General features: G+C 36.1%; 1 protein-coding gene across 3 annotated transcripts in view; it reads left to right on the forward strand.

Annotated features, from left to right (window-relative positions):
• LOC145672967 (scm-like with four MBT domains protein 1) overlaps positions 1–21,212 on the forward strand; it is an 82,071-nt gene that overhangs the window by 7,091 nt on the left and 53,768 nt on the right. For all 3 annotated transcript variants that reach the window (XM_081742233.1, XM_081742234.1, XM_081742235.1), the window contains exons 4-5: positions 14,753–14,871; positions 18,874–19,087. In XM_081742233.1, the coding sequence (XP_081598359.1) occupies positions 14,753–14,871; positions 18,874–19,087 (333 nt within the window). The remainder of the gene's footprint in view (positions 1–14,752; positions 14,872–18,873; positions 19,088–21,212) is intronic.

A 21,212-nucleotide genomic window follows, 5' to 3' on the forward strand; every position in this document is an offset into this window, starting at 1 on the left:
ATAACTAACTTTAAAAGTTCAGAAATCCAAATATTTACTTTAAGCGTCCCGAGAATATTTTCTATCTCTACTCTAGTCTCCCTATTAAAATCAGTGGCGGCAGAAGTCTTCTTCTGGTTTCAATATTGTGTAAATATCGTGAAATACAAGCCAAACTTCTTCAAGTGGTGTACACGTGACGCTGCTACTTGCTTTTACTATATTCTGGAAAAAGAAAATCAATATTAGCACATGTACCTTTTTCAGTTCCATTAAATTATGATCTGATATTTTGTTTTTCGCTGTTGTTGTGCCTAATGTAGACGTAATATCGTAACTGCAGGTGGTATTCTAATTTATTCCTTCATGCAGGGTTGGCAAAAACCGGAACTTTTTTTTTTTTAAATAGTTTTTTGGTTGAAATAATTTGCTCTATGTATTTATATTACATATGGACAAAACTATTTTTTTTCTTTCGCCTTGGTGTTATTATGCAATAATGGGTTATGTTGGGAGAGGTCCCATAAGCATAAAGCGTAATCCAGTCCGCTTCTCGGCTTATATCCTAGAAAAATTGTCCTCCTTTAGGATTTGGAACAGCAAAATTTAAGTTCCACCTACTTCACTCAAACACCAATAGTATATTCGCTTATTCGGAAATCAGGTCCTGTTTCATTATAAAATTAGATGGTCCGATCAGTAAATTTCTTAAATCGGGAAACTCTCGCCTTAATCACCATGGAAATCCTGTTATTACGTTAAATGCAAAGCAATAACGGGGAAAATCCCGTTATTGTTTTGCATGTAAAATTCTACTGTCAACCTATCATAATCAGCACGCTAAAACTGAGTATTAAATTACAAGTTTAGTATGTACACCTTGTCTCAAAAAGGTTGAGCGCATTCTTTATTGCTGTTTTGAGGCAAAAAATTTCTAAGTCCAGCTTCGGGTATCTTCGGGAAAAAGTAAGCCAGGTTCGAACCTCCAAGCCAGCCTTTGCAATCGGGAAAAAGTTTGCAGATGTGCTTTTCTTCTTTTAAATATAATAAGACTTGTTACCAAGTGTTTAAAACAGCAACATTGATTGAAATACTTAATGATACAATATTTCGAAACCTTTTTTTTTTTAATGTCAGCACATGCTTGTTTGTCATTTAGCTCTCCATACGTAATGGAACATTTAAATACGTTAAAGAATCTTTCCATATGTAAAAGAATGCTCAAAGTTAAGAAATAGAATATAATTATCGCCTGAGTACTAAAATAAAAGTCAAAGTAGAATAGAAACAGCGTTTGTAATGGATATGAATGTCATAATTATCTTGAGATCCGTTATACATCGCTAGAAGCATAGTTCTAGAAGTCCTTGTGTTAGTTCATTGGTAAGCTATCGGATTTCAAATCATAAGGTTGTGAGTTCGAATCCCGTCTAGGTTAATCCTTTTTTTTAAAATTATATTTTCCGCAATGCATGAAAAATTATATAAAATAATTACATTAGAATACATAAGTTGTGTATATATAACATAATCATTGCAGAACATAGTAATTATTATGTTTAAAATATAACATCTGAGATAATTTTCACAGTAGGTCGGTATTATATATGAGGATGTAAATACAAGTTAGGAAAATCATTTAATAGCAATAAATAAGTTATGTAGTGTATTTATTTGCATCTATTTGTCATACAGATGTAACTTCTCAATATTCTCATTACAGCATGTCATTTACATTCGTGAAATACAATATATTCCTACGGATATAGAAAGTGTATAAACAGAGTATCCAAAGTCGTATCCTGCTTCAAGACACATAACTTTTCCCGATCCCCTTAACGTCACGGGAAGAAACACAAATTCTCTTTAGAACGGAATGTCGTTACTTAGAGTCTCATTCCAATACGTTGAATATGCTTTTGTATATTCATCTCTCTCTCTCTCTCTCTCTCTCTCTTTCGCTTTGTTTATGTGTGTGTGTGTGTGTGTTGCGAAATATCCCAAGTTGAATACAACATTTGCCAAGTATATGAGCATCATTGTCATCGAATACCAGAAATTGAAAGTCGTGTTTCTTCAGGTTGGGTTTGCGTGTTCATGTTAGCTCACTGGTAGAGTACTGACTTGCCAATAAAGAGGTCTTGAGTTCAAAGCCTACAGCTAATTATCATTCTTTTGTTAGTAGGATTGCACAGAAATCGGATACAAGGAGTGGTTTACTTCTAGAAATATTTTCAGAAGCGTTTAGGTAGCCCTGAAAAGGGTTGTTTTCGGGAGTTAAGGCGGGGACATTAATATTGTGTCCAAGACCCTTCTGAATTTATTACACGCTCCATTCTTCTGGGCATGGAATCTATTACATGGGTGACAAATCTATCTCCTTCCCCTACCTCCAGCCATGCTTCGGAAACAAGATGCCACAGGTCATCCTGAGTTCTTGGTGGATCTGCCTCAGGCCAACTTTCCCTTAGAGTACGCTTCACTTCTGCCCACATATTTTCCATGAGATTGAGGTCTGCTCCACGAGCGGCCAGTCGATTAAATCAATCTCAGGGTGCCCTGCGAACCATTCCTGAATCACACGGGAAGTATGTATTGGCGACTGGTATTGCTGGAACTGAATTACACCATCAGGCTGAAATACCCGTACAGATAGCACCATGATATTACTGATAATGTATAAGTACTGAGCATTGTCCAGATGTCCTTCAATTCTATGAAGCTGTCCTGCTCCGCGACTGGAAATCCAACCCCAACATAAAATAGATACATGGCCACTGCGATTGCAAGCAGCCACATATCCATGGTCATATCGGGTGCCTCTCGGACGATACACAAAACGGCGTCCCTCCTTTGATGTTGTGAATATGGATTCATCTGAGAAAACTACGTTTTCCCAATTGAGACCCACATTCGCCTGTGCAAACGCGAGACGGTAAATTTTGTGGTCGTCTGAGAGTTTTTCCTTCACGGCAGCAACACGGCCACGTAACCCAGCATGACGAAGTCTTCGCAGAGCTGTAAGCTTACTACCAGGAAAGAGAGAAACTTCCCTTAGCTGTCTAGACGTCCTTAGTGGTTCTAACCGGGCTTCGTTTACTAATCTCGCATCTTGGGCTTCGGTTGACACATGCGGACGACCAGGAGATCGTAAATTATCAGTATGACCTGTAGCGCCATATTTCCGAATCCATCGCCTTCCTGTAGAGGCCGGGACACCTACTCGCCTGCTAGCTGCAGTTGCAGAATAACCTTCCAACTCCCATAAAGTAATTACTGCTGTACGTCTATCCATAGTTACCAATGTTCTGAGCTGTGAGAAGGAAGCAATAGGTAAAAGCTAGTACCTGACGTGTGATTGGTTACTTGCACGACACGCCTATTGTGGGGAACAGCGTTGCCAGATCTAGCATAATTATGCTAGATCTAGCATAATTTGCATGTCTCTAGCTTCTAGCATCTTGCTTTTAGCATCCTGCCCAAATCTAGCACAATTTCAGCAAGTTTATCAAAAAGCCGTAAAACCTGGAGATGAGAAAGAAGTTGGTCGTGGTAAGAAAAAGAACGGCAGAAATGTATCCGCTTCCATTGATTCATACAGTCGGTAAACCATACAGGCAGTCTTATTTCCCGAAGTAAGTTCGAAACGTCTTTGGGCTATTTTGTGGCTCCACCCAGGGTTTTCTAATCCTTTAACTCCGAGGCATGGGCGGAGCTATGGGGGCCATTCTCCCCCCAACTTTTTGACAACTTCACCATCTTTATTTCTGACTTCATGATCATATTTATTCCTGAAATGACAGCTCCGAGACCGACCAAAAATCTGCCCCCCCCCCCCCCAGCAGACGATTCCCAACTCCGCTTATGCTGCGAAGTAATTTTCTTTCAAAATATGTAAACAAAAACTTTGCATTCATTTATACGATATATACGCCATTGAGTCTGGCAACGACTGCATTAATTTAGTTGAGTTAAAATTTTGGTGCGTGAAGTATTGAGTTCTATCCATGCATTCTTGCTCTCTGTGTATTTTAAGTTACGTTATCGTATCTCAACTTCGTTTTTTTTTAAACTCCTGAATTAGTAATTATGAGGATCTAGCATAATTTGACCGAATCTAGCATAAGTTCGATCAGGTTTTGGAATAATTCCGAGCTGTGAGTCTGGCAACGCTAGTGGGGAACGACTTGGTCAACGACTCGCGAAAGAAATCTGAAAATGGTGCGCCGTAATAATGATATCAAAAACAGTTTTTATAAAGGAATATTAATACATACGAAAAGCTGTTTAAAGAATGAATTGTTATACTGACTTTACACGTATAAAAACATATACCATATACCAAACAGATTGAGCGATATGATGATAGCTGTTTTGAGACAAACTCTTTCGAAGTCCAACTTCGGGTATCTTCGGAAAACAGTAAACTAAAGCTGCTGGTTCGAACCTCCAAAGCCAACCTTAGTAATCGGGAAACGATGTACAGATATGTTTTTCCTTCTGTTAAATATAATAAGACATGTTGAAATGGTATTAAGTGTAGAAAAAAGTAACATTGAAATACTTAATGATACAATATTTCGAGACTATGTATTCCCACTCTCGTTTCGTCATTGTGATTTCCATACGGAAAAGAGCATTTACCTATGAGCTCAGTTATATTTCAGAAGCAGCTTCCGAAAAGCGGTCATGTTAGCTCAGTGGTACACCACCGAGCGTTTAAATCGTGAGTTCGATACCCGTTCAGGTGAAATTCTTTTATGATATTCTACTTTCCTCAATGCATGAAAATTATGTAAAATAGTTACATTACAATTCATCAGTTGTATATATCAGTTGAATATATATATTCATATCATCAGTTGTATATATCAGTTGAATATATATATTCATATCATTTCACGACATAAGTAATTCTTATCTTTAAAATATAACATCTGAGGTATTGACAGAACGTCGGTGTGTTATGTGTGAATATTGAATACAAATTTAAAAAATCGTGTAATAGCAATAAATAAGTTATGTAATGTATTTATTTGCAGCTACTTTCATCGCAGATAACTTCTCAATATTCGCATTACAGTATTTAGGTAGAGCATATCGAAAATCGGATCGTGGTCCAAGACAAAAAAAACTAACTAGCCCCAAACTGTCACGTAAGAAATTCGCGAATCGCAAAAGTAAAGTGAAGAGATTGAGAGCGGTAATACCTTAATCGCTCTCTCTCAACCCTCTCTTATCTGCATTTATACACATAAAAGTGTATGTATGTATGTTCCAACATAACTCATGTATGCCTAGAGCAGGGTTTCTCAACCTGGAAGTCGCGGCCCCTAGGGGATCGCGAAGATAGGCGGAAGAGATAAATATAGTTAGAATCTAATACCAGAAATTATTTTTAAATATTAGTTTTAATTTTGTTCTGATAGGCATACTTTTATTTTTTATACACACTGTAAAGAACAATAAAAAATAAGTCTACTGAACATTATCAAAGGGTGTAGAATTCGTGTTACTATTCGGTTCAAAGTATCTTGTCGTCGCGAATTCTGTCGAGAAATTTGAAGCTTAAAATATACAAAACGATAATCATGCCTGTTGTTCTGTATGGTTGCGAAACATGGTCGCTTAATCTGAGGGAAGAACATAGACTGAAAGTATTTGAGAACAAGATCCTTAGACGAATATTCGGACCCAAGAGGAACGGGAATGGGGAACGGAAACTTCATAACAAGGAACTACATAATTTATACGGTTTACTCAACATTGTTAGGGTCGTCAAGTCTAGAAGGCTTAGGTGGGCAGGTCATGTAGCTAGAATGGAAGCAAGTAGAAACGCTTTCAAAATCTTGACTGGAAGATCAATCGGAAAACGACCATTAGGAAGACCTAGGCGCAGATGGGAGGTCAATATTAAGATGGATCTCGCTGAGATAAGAATACAAAGTAGAAACTGGATCCAATTGGCTAAGGATAGAAGTCAGTGTAGAGCTTTTGTGAACGCGGCATTGAACCTCCGGGTTCCATAGGCCATAGAGTTAGTTAGTTAGTAGAGTTGTTTAAAAATGAATTTAAATCAAAGAGGTATGATATAAAACTAATAAGAACTGTATATAGAAATACTAGAAAAATACACATGCAACAAAACCTGCACATTGAAATACAATTAAAATTAAAACCTAATGAAACACCTAAGCATGGTGTAATTTCACTAGTGCAGCAATGTCCGGTTCAATCTTCATGACGAACATTATCAAGCCATTTTCAACTGATAAGCGATTTCTTATCTTTGTTTTAATGTTTACCATAAAAAAAAAAACACTTTCGCACAAGTACGATATAGCAAATGGAATTATTACTTTTAAAGCAGCAATGCCCAGACCAGGATATTCTTCTCTCCTCATCAGGCAGAACTTGTCCAAGTCTTCGTTACAAAAAAGCAGTTGCAAAGACTTGTCGCATGATCATTCTATTATTTGGTCAAGAAGTTGTGGGCTTAGATCGGATACGTTAATGGCCTTTTCAATGAAGGAGTTTAACATCCATCTTGAACCAGTACCTTCGTCGTTGGGAATATAGATATTACAGTTACTGTATCCACTGTCAGTGCCGGGCGCCGAAAAAAGGGGCCACACATTTCGGAGGAAGTGTGATACTCATGTTAGGAAAGTGCATGTGCACATGTGTAAAATAGAAGGAAAAACGTAATAAAATGTGCTCAAAATTAAGGAAAGGTAGGGTTTATTTTGAAAATGTTATTGAGCTTCGTGCCAACCATGGTGGCGCTTCGTAGCTAGTCTGTCGACGTCACTCATATATACGGTGACATCGTACTATACTCTCGCCCCGGGTGCTGATTTTCCATGGCACTGTTCACTATAAACAAAAAAATGGATTCTACTATTATAGAAATAGGTATGTTAAAAATCCCACACAAGCTTATTATAAAACAAATTATAAAAGGGTCGCTGGCAAGAGCGTGTGATAAAAGGGGATCGTGATAGGAATTAGATTGAGAACCACTGGCCTAGAGTAATTTTAACCACATTTCTTATGGTTTCAAAAAGAGTGCTGTCGGGTTACCTATGGTGAATGGGAGGGGGATACATATAAAAGATTGCTAGAAAATGATCGATATTAGATTCATAGTTTTCGGGGTCGCTTAGATAAATAGTGAGACTTTCAATTTCGCTTAACTCCGATTAAGCTCTCATTAGTAGGGATGGGCACGAACGATTTTTCTTTGAAACTAGACTCGACTCGAAACAGATATCTTTGAGGTCTACTCTTGGACTCGGCGCGAAAAATATCTTCCAACTCGACTCGGATTAGAGTCAAGTCGAACCAAAACGAGCCAAATCCTGTGTGTAGTCCTACCTAGACAATACATAGACAATAATTATTCTATCATCAATTATACTACTATTACTACAAATAATAATAATAATAATAATAATAATAATAATTATTATTATTATTATGACAACACCGTGTACAAACATGAACAATAGATGGTTAGTAAAGGAATACTAAAAGCTAGTTGACTGCCGACGTCGGTAGTCATGAAGTCTACAAGGCAAGGACATCGTTCATTACCCTAAGCTGTAAGCGTCGGTGGACTACAGATGGTCAACTATTAACCTCTCGCCAGAAATTGGTGGCCCCGCAGCGACGATCCGTGATGGCCCAAGTTCCATTTTGAAAACTTTACTACCAGCGGCAGAGACGCGATAAAACGCCAACGAACCACAAAATTACTCTCCCAAAATATGTTAAAATGCCTATATGTGTGATTTGTTTATATTTAGGTGAAACAAAAAAACACAAAACAAATACCCCGGGGTGGACGCGAACTATCAATATTACGATTACTAGGCACGTGTTCTTCTGACTTCCCCACGGAAACGATCATAAAAAGCTTGGTTGTTGAAGGATAAATCATTGACGTCTTAATTTAGCCAATCAGACAAACCCCTACATCTCGAGTTCTAGAAGGTGATACTGTGAACCATTTCAGATTTATTGCTTCCTGGTGGAGTACTATCCATGAGCAAAATTTGAGCATAATAACCGACATGCATCTTCGGTGCCTCTTATCTTTAGTACAATTTTAACCAGAGATGGTGTGGGTCAATGAAAATTTGATCCACGACCCATCATGACGCACTATCACCCACCACCCAAATGCCCCATTGGCCCACTCTGATCCATCAACCATCGTGATCCACTCTGACCCACCACCAACTATGAACCACTCTGAGCCATTGTGACCAACTCCGACCCACCAAAATCCATCGACATCAACTCTGATCGATGGCCCACGTCCTCCTCTCTATCAGGGGCGGATCCAGGGGGGAGGGCGATCGCCCCCCCAGAAGAGGAAACTTTCTTATTTTACATATATAAATAAAACCCATCCCAAAGTTTGAAGCCCTTAAAAGTAGCAGTATGACAACCCACCGCCCCTCCCAGAAGTCGGTCCTGGATCCGCCCCTGCTCTCCATTGACTAAAGAGGTTACACTTGTAATAAAACAAGCCTGTGAAATTATCACTTATCGGAGTTTGAATTTCTACCGTTAATGGCTCAAGCACCTCTCTGTTACAATACTGGTGGGTCTGACCTTTACGATATTGTATAATGGCAAAGTGTTTCTCATCTTCCAAATTAAAATGAATTTAAATTTATCATATATAATTATTTCTTTGTTGCCTTACAGACACATTTCAGTAGAAAATAGGGTGAAGTTTGAAAGTTTCAAATCAAGGAAAAGTAGACCAACGTAAAAAAAAAAAAAAAAAAAAAAAAAAAAAAAAAAAAAAACTAATTTTCTATATAATTAAGCACGCCGTACTAATTGAAAATGCCCATGTAATTAAGTTTAGACTACAAATTTTATGGCCATTTTTCTCTAACTTTATGGCTTGATTGCCTTATGCTCGGAACGCTCCATATATTAAACACCAGCTTCAGCAATTATAAATAGAAAGCAGTGGGTAAAAAATTCAAAAAGAACTTTAGTTTGCATTACTCAATCTGTTTCTCAACTAATATCAATCGTTTTCGATTATTTTTACAAATCAACCCACTACCAATTTCCAATATATAGAAAATGCACCCCGTCCCCCCGCTCATAAAAGATAATTTTAAAAAATGCCAGGACATATTCTCTTTATTTTTAATAAAGAGTTATATGCTGAATTTCAGCTCTCAGTTGAACGGCTTGTGAGATACCAAATTTTTCGCAAAAATTCGGACTTCTACTCCCCCTAAGGATATGTATTATAATGAAAGTGACACGCGTATGATAACTTCCCAGTTGGGATTGGAGCCTGATTATATACCAAACGTCAATTCATTTGACTTTGAAATTTGACCGTGATGATTACGCAGACATAGTTACTTTCAATTTTTTATGATGCATATCCTTATTTCATATGTTACAGATGATTCAAAAATATTTTTTCAAGCAGTTAGCTCCTCTAGAATCTCACAGGCTGCATCCCAAAATCCAACTCCTACTATCCTATGACAATCCAAAAGTGACTGAACTTTTTTATTAAGAACAAATGACAAAAGAAAAATGGAGATCTTGAAAGTAAAATGTAGAAAAGCTCGGTGCCCCCAATAACTACATATTTCTCCGCCCCTTCATCCCGAACTTAAAAATAAAACTTAATTCGAATATGGTTAATTAGTGAATTTATTACAGTTAAATTCCACTCACTACATGCTACAGCTACAACTATGTAACAAAAAATAACAACTGTGAAACATGTTCTGAATTACTATTAGATTTCTTACGCTATTATTAAACATATTAGAATAGTAAAAGAGGATTGTTCGTGAAATAGTATATTTGCTCTTGATTTATAACTTTTTCATACGGAAAAAAATAAAATATTATTCAAGTTTTAAACTTTGCTCTCTGCAAATATCGTTGCCCTCTAGGCAATGGGACCAATGTGAAATGTGGACTAATGTGGACTAATGGGAAATGCTGCACTGTTAGCGGCGCTGAAAACTTACGATTCGATTCTAATATCGAATGATTTCGATATCTTTATGTCGCTACGTAACCACCCTGGGTACTAATGGGAGCTTAATTGGACTTGAATTGAAAGTAGAACTATTCACCTAAGCGACCACGAAACTATGGATTCGATACTAATATCGACCCGTTTCTAGCATTTTTGATATGTATCCCGACAGTACTCTTTTTCCAGACTGTAAGAAATATAGTTAAAATTGCTCTAGATATATCAGAATTATGTTGAAATGCACACATAAATCCACTTTTATATTCTGTATAAATAGAGAGTGAGCGAGCGAGCGAGCGAGAGAGGGCGACTCAAGGCATCACCACTTCCACATTGCAAAAGCATATATCAGGAATTGAATTGAAAATCTATGTAAAGACTTTCTGCTGTGGCATGCTTCATAAGGACAATTCCAGTCTGCTCACGTGACCTTTGGGGTTCATGAATTTTTTTTTTGCGAGCGTTCCGACTTTGGATTCTCTGTTTATGCATCGAATACCTTTTCAAGAACAAAAATGGCATTCTGTATTATGAATGTTGAGAATGTTACCCTCTATATGACAAATAGCTGCAAATAAATACACTACATGATTTATTTATTGCTATTGAACGAGTTTCTTAACTTGTATTTACATCCTCATATATAATACCGACCTACTGTGAAAATTATCTCAGATGTTATATTTTAAACATAATAATTACTATGTTCTGCAATGATTATGTTATATATACACAACTTATGTATTCTAATGTAATTATTTTATATAATTTTTCATGCATTGCGGAAAATATAATTTAAAAAAACAAGATTAACCTAGACGGGATTCGAACTCACAACCTTATGATTTGAAATCCGACAGCTTACCAATGAGCTAGCACAAGGACTTCCAGAACTATGCTTCTAGCGATGTATAACGAATCTCAAGATAATTATGACATTCATATCCATTACAAACGCTGTTTCTATTCTACTTTGACTTTTATTTTAGTACTCAGGCGATAATTATGTTATATTTCTTAACTTTGAGCATTCTTTTACATATGGAAAGATTCTTTAACGTATTTAAATGTTCCATTACGTATGGAGAGCTAAATGACAAACAAGCATGTGCTGACATTAAAAAAAAAAGTTTCGAAATATTGTATCATTAAGTATTTCAATAAATGTTGCTGTTTTAAACACTTGGTAACAAGTCTTATTATATTGAAAAGAAGAAAAACACATCTGCAAACTTTTTCCCGATTGCAAAGGCTGGCTTGGAGGTTCGAACCTGGCTTACTTTTTCCCGAAGATACCCGAAGCTGGACTTAGAAAATTATTGCCTCAAAACACCAGTAAAGAATGCGCTCAACCTTTTTGAGACAAGGTGTACATATCGTTCAGTAAAATTAAAACTGAAAATCAAATCCAGGCTAATGTTGGAAGCTACGTAGGCAGTCGATAAATTTTACCAATTGCTATAAATATATTCTTCTTTATAAAACAGGCATTCAGGCAAACAGAAATATTAATATAAAATTTGGTTTCGTTTTGTATGTTTAAGCTTAATATCCTTATGTAATACCGAGGTTGTCAAGAAGAAGACTTTCGCGTATAGTGACATCAGAACCGCTACTTAGTTTACACTTGAAAGAAGGGTTGTTGTTCGACCGAGAATTGAACATGGGATGCCTTGATTAATAGGTGAAAAGGAGAAGAAACTAATGCAGATGATTTTAGTATGTGGAAATGTCAGCATGCTGTTCACATGCTTTAAAGCATTTTTCGTTCTTTATTTATTATTATTATTATTATTATTATTATTATTATTATTATTATTTGGTTTAAACTCTCTCTCTCTCTCTCTCTCTCTATATATATATATATATATATATATATATATATATATATATATATATATATATATATATATATATCGAGAGAGAGAGAGAGAGAGAGCCAACTCTGCCTTCATGCTTGATTTATTTATCTAAAATTGCTCCTCATTCAATCCATTCTTAATTCCTTGATTGTGAGCCAAGTGACGTTCCGAAATTTCGAAGATCACAGTTTAAACAGGACTCGACAGGAATGCGCACTAACTCGATGTTTGTACAGTTTAATAACCTTTGGATACGGAGACATGAGGTCAACTATGGAGTAAAAATAGCATATGAATATGTTTATTTGTTCTACAGATGTGTAACCATGTTAATGAGGTGGTCTTTTTTGTATCGACTGTAGATAAGTTTTGTATTAAGACGCAAGAAAGGAACTGACTTGCCTTAATTTCTATAGTAATTCTTGAATAGATTAGTCCTTGTAGTTGATGCACCGGAAAACATGAAATATTAATTAAAAATTGATATTATTCTTCATATTGATAAATTCGAGGGAAACACATATTGTAAAATCGTACAATAAACATTGAAAAAAATGAGGTGTTAAGATTTTATTTACAGTGAAAACTATAAATGTTGTCGAAGGAAGGCTGCGGTGGCTGAGTGGTAGAGCGTTTATCTCTGGTGCATGGGATCCTTGGTTTGATCCCAGCTCATGCCAAACACCGTGTGCGTGGGTTTTCTCTAGGTTCTTCCGTTTCCCCTCACTTTCTTCATTCCACCATTTCCTTCATTTCTCATTACCATATCCCTTAACGTTGCCGTATTCATCCTTAATCCATCGATGAATTTCGAAAGTTAAAACTTAATATAGCGTGGCCACTATATTAAGTTTCCGCTGCTATATTAAGTTTCGCTAATGGCCACTGTATTAATCGCTAACGCTCTCGCCTTCGGTGCGAGCGGTCCCAGGTTCGATTCCCGGTGGGGTCATTCGGTCGAAAAAGTGTAGAAAAAGTTTCAGAGCAGCCATCCTGAATGAGGTTTTCCTGAGTTTTTCTCATTTTACACCAGGCAGATGCCTGTGTGGTACCTAACGTGTAGGTCCCAGGCCGCTTCCTACCTGTCCGGTGTCCCATCCTTTCTTCCTTCCCTTTCCCCGGATAATGTGCTCGCTGAGAGACGTCATCCCTCAAACGTGACGGGCGAACATGGCCACAGATGCGGAAAGCCCAGAAATCTAAATCCAAAACTTAATATAAATAAACTGGTACTAAGTAGAACAGTACACATCTAGTACTATGATATTCCAAATGATTTAAATTGAGTACTGTGGCGATATGAATATTAATACAAAGGTAAATATGTAATTCTCAAGCAAATATTAATAAAAGGTTTAGGTCAACACCTCAACTTTCTAGGTCCTTTTTTAGAAAATTAACTTAATCATGCTTCCGTTATTACTTAAGCAGTTATTTACGAAATAGATACACATTATAATAGGCGGTTTTTAGAAAATTATGTCTAAAGATAACTCATCCCCAGTAGTAAACTATCCCTTATGAGTTTTGTTTAACTCTTCTCAATTATGTATACTATTTTAATATATTGGATAGTTTCTTCATTATTCGATTAAAAAATAACCAATAAAGTGTTTTACTTCGTTGATTTTTGAAGCATGGAAGCATTGTAGAAAACGGTACGAATTGTTTCATGCCTTTCCGCGTCAAAACATAGGTGATGACGTCATAACTTACAAAAAATAATTTTTCGTTAGGCCTATTTTTATAATTTTTTGGTGGCCTTTACTTTTGCAAACAAAATATCCTTTTTTCGCGATTTTCACGCCTCAGATACGTGATGGAAACATGTAAGTAGTACCATTTGAAAGGCGTTCTGTTCTGAAGAGAATGATGTACGAACCATGATGATCCTAGGGTAATTGATATCGTGTTCTACAAGAGAATCGAGGATATTGTGGGGATATTTTTGGTGGGCTTACTTTTGCGTCTAGAAGATTGAAATTTTGCACACACATTCAGTGTACCCCTTAACATTGTTCAGATTTTTTTTCAAATCTCTGCATTAAAAGAAGGTAGTCCAGAGTTACTAAAAGGTTTTAAAAAATTTTTAACAAAAAAAAAAAAAAAAAAAAAACCTGGTGATTTTCCTGCCTCAAATACATGGAGACATGTGAATGATACCGTTTGAAAGGTTGTTCTGTTCTGAAGCGAATGAGGTACAAAACATGACCCTAGGATAAATAGGGATGTCTCAGGATTTTTTTTTTTTTTTTTTTTTTTTTTTTACCTGAGATCAGGATCTTTTGCGGTAATCTGGGTCATTGGGGGATCATTTGTAAATATTTTTTCCACCCTTACTATTCAAGATGGAAGCTTGAAGTTTAGTATATCACTTAGTATTTTTCAGATCTAACACAGGAGACTCCAGAGGGGCTCAAAAAAAAAAAAAAAATCCCGATTTCTCTCAATTTTCCTCCTCAGGGACATGATAGGGAAATGTGAATTGTACCGTTTGAAAGACTGCTCTATTGTGAACAAAATTATACTAGAGATGGTACTATAGCCGCTTGACTGAAAGTCTATAATACCTTTAAAAGAGCCGGAATTCAAAAGGGCGATGTCTGAAGAAAACTCGCCCCCAGTATTAAGCTATCCCTTGTGAATTTTGTTTAAAATTGCATAAATAGCTTTTGAGAAAATTGTCCGAAAAGTAAAGTTACCTTGAAGGGTAAACTATCCCTCTTGGATTTTGACCAGAAAAATTATTGATACCTGTTATAAGAGTTGTTAATGACATATTGAAAACCTACCTTGCAGAATTTTGTAAAAGTTGTGTGTTCCATTCTAATTTTTAAATATTTTGTATCAATTAAAATGAACCTATTTGTAGGTGGAGCAGAGTCTTCAGAGTGGATTTCAAGAAGGAATGAAATTAGAAGTTCCAAATAAGACTTCACCAAATGAATATTGGGTTGCTTCCATTGTTATGGCATGTGGACCATTGCTAAGGTACTGTTATTTATTTTTTTTTCTTTCTTTCTTGATATTGTTTAGTGTATATATGTTCGTAATTGAAGAATACATTTATTGTTTCTATAAAGTGTTTCGACCGGAGTTAGGTATTTTCATAAAGTGTGCCTAGGATTGTGAAAAGCCCAATAAAAAAAAAATCCCAGTAGGTTCTATTGGATAAACTTGGATTTTATTGGGCAAAATGGGGTTTTATTAAATTTTGTACATACATTGAAAACCGTATTCCTACTTAAAGTACCATTTAAGCGTTCATGTTTTGTTGTGCACATCAAACTATGGAATTCCCTTGTTGCACAAAGGGAATCCGTGAAGTCCTATCCTTGTTTCATGGGACAACTTTGCACTGTGGTCACACGCTTATATTTCAGAGTTCCCTCGTCACTAAGCTGTTAGCGTACACGCCTTTGACGTGGGAGACCTGGGTTCGATTACCGGCGGGAACTCATGTTGTTCGGATTTCACGTTAATCAGTAGTTCCACGTCTCATATAGGCTCGCTGCTGAAAGGGACGTTAAACTGAAATCAAATCAAACACTCTTAAATTTCAGTTTCTAGAAAGAAGGAAGTAAACAATTTTGTAGAGGAACAGAGGTTTACATAATATAAAATAGGAATAAAATCCCTTATTACGCTCAGGATTCAAGTCCCTGTTCCAGCAGTCCTGACTGAAGGTTCCTTTAAAACACGCCAACCAAATACTGGGGTACTGCCTCAAGGTTGGGATCCGGAGGTTTAAAAAAAATATATTAAATTGACTAAAAAGTACAAAATAATAATAAAAGCACTTAAAAGCGGACAATAATTCATTACTATTATCCGTTTAAAAAATCAAGCTAAAGAGTTAATGCCTCATAAAACTACCATCCAAAATGATTTTATGTTGAAGTCGGTTAACGTTGCCTTTTTTAAAAAAAAAAAAATCTCACTTTTTAGTCCATTTTTGAAGTCAGTCATTTTTCATTGAAGTTTAATTTTTCCGCTTATTCATTACTCCAGAAGTTTAGTTAGATACCTAAACTAAAGATACGAGGGCCGTTCGGAAAGTAACCTCCGATTGGCTAAAAATGAAACATCAAAGTAAATAAGAAAAATTTATTACAAACACCTGAAAACTACTTGTTTGCTTTATTTTTACACAGTTTCCATAAATTCAAGCACTTATCATATCTCTCAACTAGCTTAGAAATTCCATCAGCATAAAAATCTCCCTCCTGGCTTTGTGTCAGCCTGTGACCATATCTTTCAGCTTCGAGATTGTGAAACGTCGATTTTCACGAACTTTTCCATCAATTTTTTGAACGAGTTCATCAGTGACCACTTCTCTCTTCGTCATGAATGTTCGTCCATTTTTAAATGAACGAACCCATTTAACGAACAACTCCTTTACTCACCACACTTGGTCCATACACAGCTACAGTTGGTCCCGATGAATAACTGCTGCCGAATGTTCTTTTGCGCAAGAAAACTATAACAGCTCGTACCTCGCACTTGGCGAGGTTTTCTGTTGCAGCATACATTTTGAGACGCTACAAAAGTGAAATTAGTGACCAGACAGACAACCTTCAAATCTGCAATCAAAATTAATGAATACTTTTTAGATGTAGAGTTATAGCAGCATTTATAGTCCCAGGTTCGAACCCCAGAATGATATGTGGTGAAAGTTGTACGTGTGTGAAATTTTAGCACAAGGTTAAGAAATATCTATATTCCGTATGAACCAAATTTGGTTTTGGATATTTTAGTCTAAGGGCGAAAATTAAAACTTCTAATATGTGCGAGTTTCCAAAAGACAACTGCAAACTAAACATTAAATGCACAGCGGTTTTATAAATGGGTTGTGGACAAGATCACATCCATTAGATATTTTTTTTATGTCAACTGAAGATGCTCAACAGCATCGCACGACTCAAGGAAATAGTTTATCCATGTAAAAGCAATACATGGAACAAGAAATAATCATGCTTACATTCCTGACAAATAAGTTAAAAAATGGGATTAATTTCCTCTTCACCAATGGAATATCTACATAGAGTTTGGTAAATAAACAATATAAACAGAAGACATCAGAAGTAAGTCTTGGATCCAGGAAAATTTGTACCAAGTGTCTATGGCTGCAAATAGTAGATTGGGATAATGATAGAATATTCTGAGGAATATCAGGTCTAAAATACAAAGTTCTTACACCCTGCAGGGCCTGCTTCCACAGTCGATCACATTGTGTATCACATGAAACTGTTAATAAAATTAACCAGTTATTCGAGACCTTCAATAAACATTGATACATTATACAATGCTGATGGTTAGTAGATAAGTCAACTGTTATTTTTTGCTATAATTGTAGGCTACTGTGTGGAATAGTTGTAATAAAAATTATACAGTATCAAATAGCCTATATCATTACTTCAAAAGCTTGTTATGAGGCAAAATCTGACACATTCAGATTTTGGGAGGGCCTTGGGTACAAATACCAAAACAAAATTTGGTTCACACGAAATATAGGTATTTCTTAACCTTGTGCTAAAATTTCACACACGTACAACTTTCACCACATGCTCATTCCGGGGCCTGAACTTGGGATCATGATTGCTGCTATAACTCTACACCTATACAATATTTGTTAGTTTTGATTGTAGATTTAAAATCGACAGGCAAAATTACATGCGGATGCAAATTTTTAGCATCATAACTCTTTATGGTTATTGAAATAAATAATAAAATGCAAGATCAGGCGGTTTTGAGTCGTGACCTTGAAGCTGATCGCGTAATTAATTACTAATTAAGTATGACAGCTGGAAGAGTTTTATTTTAGAAATAACTATTAGCAAACATGTCTTTCATTGTACAAAAATTTATCAAAATCTGAAACATGAATTTTTCATCATTGGTTGATTTGAAATATAATGACTCATACCACGTCTACTGCCAATGAACAGTTCAACATTGACTCCCAACGTGAAAACGAAACTGAATGGAATTTCGAATAAAATAAAAAGCAAACTAAAATATTTATTATTACTTTATGCATAAAACAATAGACCTACATATGATTAGTGTACTTAAGTAAAACATGGTAGTGGATTATATTAATAAAGGTAGGAAACAACGGATTTCAACTTATTTTCACACACCACAATCCTCTGTAATTGCAAATACAGTAATTTAAAAAGAGTGAAAAAGTAATTTGACTGGACCGGGACTCAAACCGCTTACGCCATACCGTGCTTACGTAATAATAGTTCATATGTAATTAACGTATAAAGTAGTGGCGAGAGATTTCCCTTATCTTTCATAATGTAGTAATTATAAATGTTCAGATATATGAACTCTATGTTGATGCATCCAGTGCGAAGTTTTTTTTTTTTTTTTTTCACTCCTGTTTTCCCTTCCCTTCCCTGACACACAACTTCCTTTCTTTCTTCATTGCTTCCTCCCTTGCTTGCTTCCCTTCTTCCTTCATTCCTTCTTTTTTCGATTTCGCATCATGATCATGACACTGCCAATACGGTCTTATACTCTCAATGATTACTGAGGCCGCGGTGGCTCAGCGGTTGAGCGTTCACCTCTGGTGCATGGGATCCCGAGTTCAAACCCTGCTCTCGCCAGGCAAACTTTGTGGTAGACAATCACCGTGTGCGTGGGTTTCCTCGGGGTTTTCTTTTTTCCTCCCACTTTCTTTATTCTACCATTTCATTCATTTCTCATCATCACCGTCTCCTTTAATCTAGCCGGCATATGCGTGGGACGTAAAACTCAAAAACTTCATTTCATTTTCTCAATGGTTACTTATCCAAGTACTGGCTAGACCTTCCATTTCTTGACTTCGGCAATCGTACGAATTAAGGAAAGAATTAATTTTAATTTTACTTTACATTTAAGTCTTACATAGTCCATTTGATCACGAAGGAGAAGTTTTTAATTGTAAAAAAACTTTATTGTTATGTAACTAGTTATAGCCTTAATTTCTTTTATTTTCAAAAGGTTGCGATTCGTTGGCAATGAAGAAGACGGAACAACTCAGGATTTCTGGTGTGATTTAGGTCAAGTGAGTGTCCACCCATTAGGATGGTGTAAAGAGAATTCCGTGCCTCTAGTTCCCCCGGATTGTCTGAAAAATAAATTTCCTGATCCGGAATCTTCGTTGGCAAGCCTGCTGGTTGGGGCCAAGACAATTCCAAGTCAGCTTTTAGATGGAGTAAGTATTTGTACTTGCACAGTGATTCGTTATCGAAAGTCGTTTTTTATTATATTTATTTATTTTTTGTTATTTTATTTTTAAGAACGTCAACGTGAAACGCAGTAAATTTAAAAGTAAAATTCGTAAGGGTTCTCGGTGCTCTTATTTTCCACATCCTAACAAATAGTCTACTGTCTAATATATATACAGGGTGTTTCAAAACAACACTGACAACGTTTGGTAAGTGATTCCTGACACCAAGATAAGACAAAAAATATAAACCAACCTGGGTGCATAAATGCTTCCTCTCGGAGGTATAGGCGACCGAAAACCCAAAAAAAATGAACTTTATATTTTCATTGCTCCAATAGTATTGCAGGGTTCTTACTAGTAAGGGAAGTTCAGGAAAATAAAAAGCTGAAAAGTCACGGAAATTTTATAAAATACAGCTTTTCTAATATTAATTGTATACCAATTTCAGCTTAGCCAACCATTATAATGGATGTTGTTCAGATTTTTATGGGTGATAAGTGGAATGTAAGTATGAGCAATTGATTATTATTATTTGTCTCTATAGAACAAATGTTCTCATATATAAATATTCACCGTTATTTATTTCGTATTTATATGTCAACGTCATCCGAAACCTGTCATGAAAGTCAAGGAATTTCCTGCCAAAGATCAGGGAAATAGATTTCTCCAGACCAGTAGAAACCCTGTAGTCAAGACTTCACTTAGGAACTAATACGTGCCCTATCCAGATATCCATGTCTCAGAATCCTACAGTACTTCCGCAACAATTTTTATAAAGGTAATTGGTGAGTACTTCAAATTATATGCCCAACTCCCTGTATAAAAATTATTGCGTGAGTACCTTAGGATTCTGTAACATGTATTTTTGGATAGCGCACATATTAGTTCCTAAGTGGAGTCTTGTCCGACTACTGTAGGTCCCACAGTATTGGAGCTATGGATTTTTAAACTTCATTCTGTTATGTTTTCGGCAGCCTATAACTCCGAAATGACTGATTTCTGCACCCAGGTTTGTCTTATCTTGTTGTCAGGAATCATCTCCCAAACGTAGTCGATGTTGTTTTGAAACACTATATATCAGTCACGGGTGCTCCTTTTGTCAGTAAATTGGAAATGAAAGTACCCAAGGATTAGTTTTAATGTAGTCCACAGCACAAATGTCTGTTGATACGAAAGTGGCAGAAAGTGGTGCTAGCGTAATATATAAAAGGACCCACTATGGCGCATCAAAATTAACGTTAGTTTCTAAGAGACTAATCAGGAAATTAAACTAGGAATGTGCTGAGGGATAAAAAAAAAAAAACTGTTCCATTCTCTGTTCATTGGTTGGATTGAGTTTAGCATCCCTTTCAGCTGCGAGGCTATATGAGATGTGGACCTACAAATTAATGTGGGATCGGAACTACATGAGCTACCGTCGGGAATCGAATCCGGATCTTCCGCGCTGAATACGCCCAGTACTGTATGGTTACGGTTATTCTTTGTTGACCGAGTAGTTTGTTCTGAAATGTCAAGAGCTCTCTCAACTGTAAGCATGTTAAATTAGTGTATTAATAATGAAAATCTGGTTTGCTAATGTTAGTACGGTCTTCAGCAAATGTATGTATATATATATATATATATATATATATATATATATATATATATATATATATATTGCAACAACTTGTGAGCCAATTTAAATGCCACTTCCCTTGATTTCGTGATAATTTCATTCATTACAAGTTAACGATATTTGTATGTAATGAAATTTATCATAATTTCGAAAGTTATTAACTAAAAATATGAAATAACTGTATAGTTTTGCTGGCATCTGTACATTGTCGATTCGATTTCCGGCAAAAGCTGATCTGGTTCGGATCCGACTTTAGGTCTACGTCCTGTAAAGCCTTGGTTTTGAAAATTAAACTCGAGATCAACCAACCAACCATGTTCATTACCAACGCTTTTAAAGCATCCACTTGGTATTCATAAAAATTGCGCAAATGATGCGTTTTCGTAATAACCTCCGCAATATATAGCACATTAGTATGTTGCGCACAATATCTCAATATTAGAGCAGTAACTTTTAGTAAGAGATCGATTCTGGTTCGATCCTTTTTTTCATTTA

The sequence above is a fragment of the Thermobia domestica genome, chromosome 16 (assembly GCF_964235325.1).
Source record: "Thermobia domestica chromosome 16, izTheDome1.hap1.1, whole genome shotgun sequence".
NCBI lineage: Eukaryota > Metazoa > Arthropoda > Insecta > Zygentoma > Lepismatidae > Thermobia > Thermobia domestica.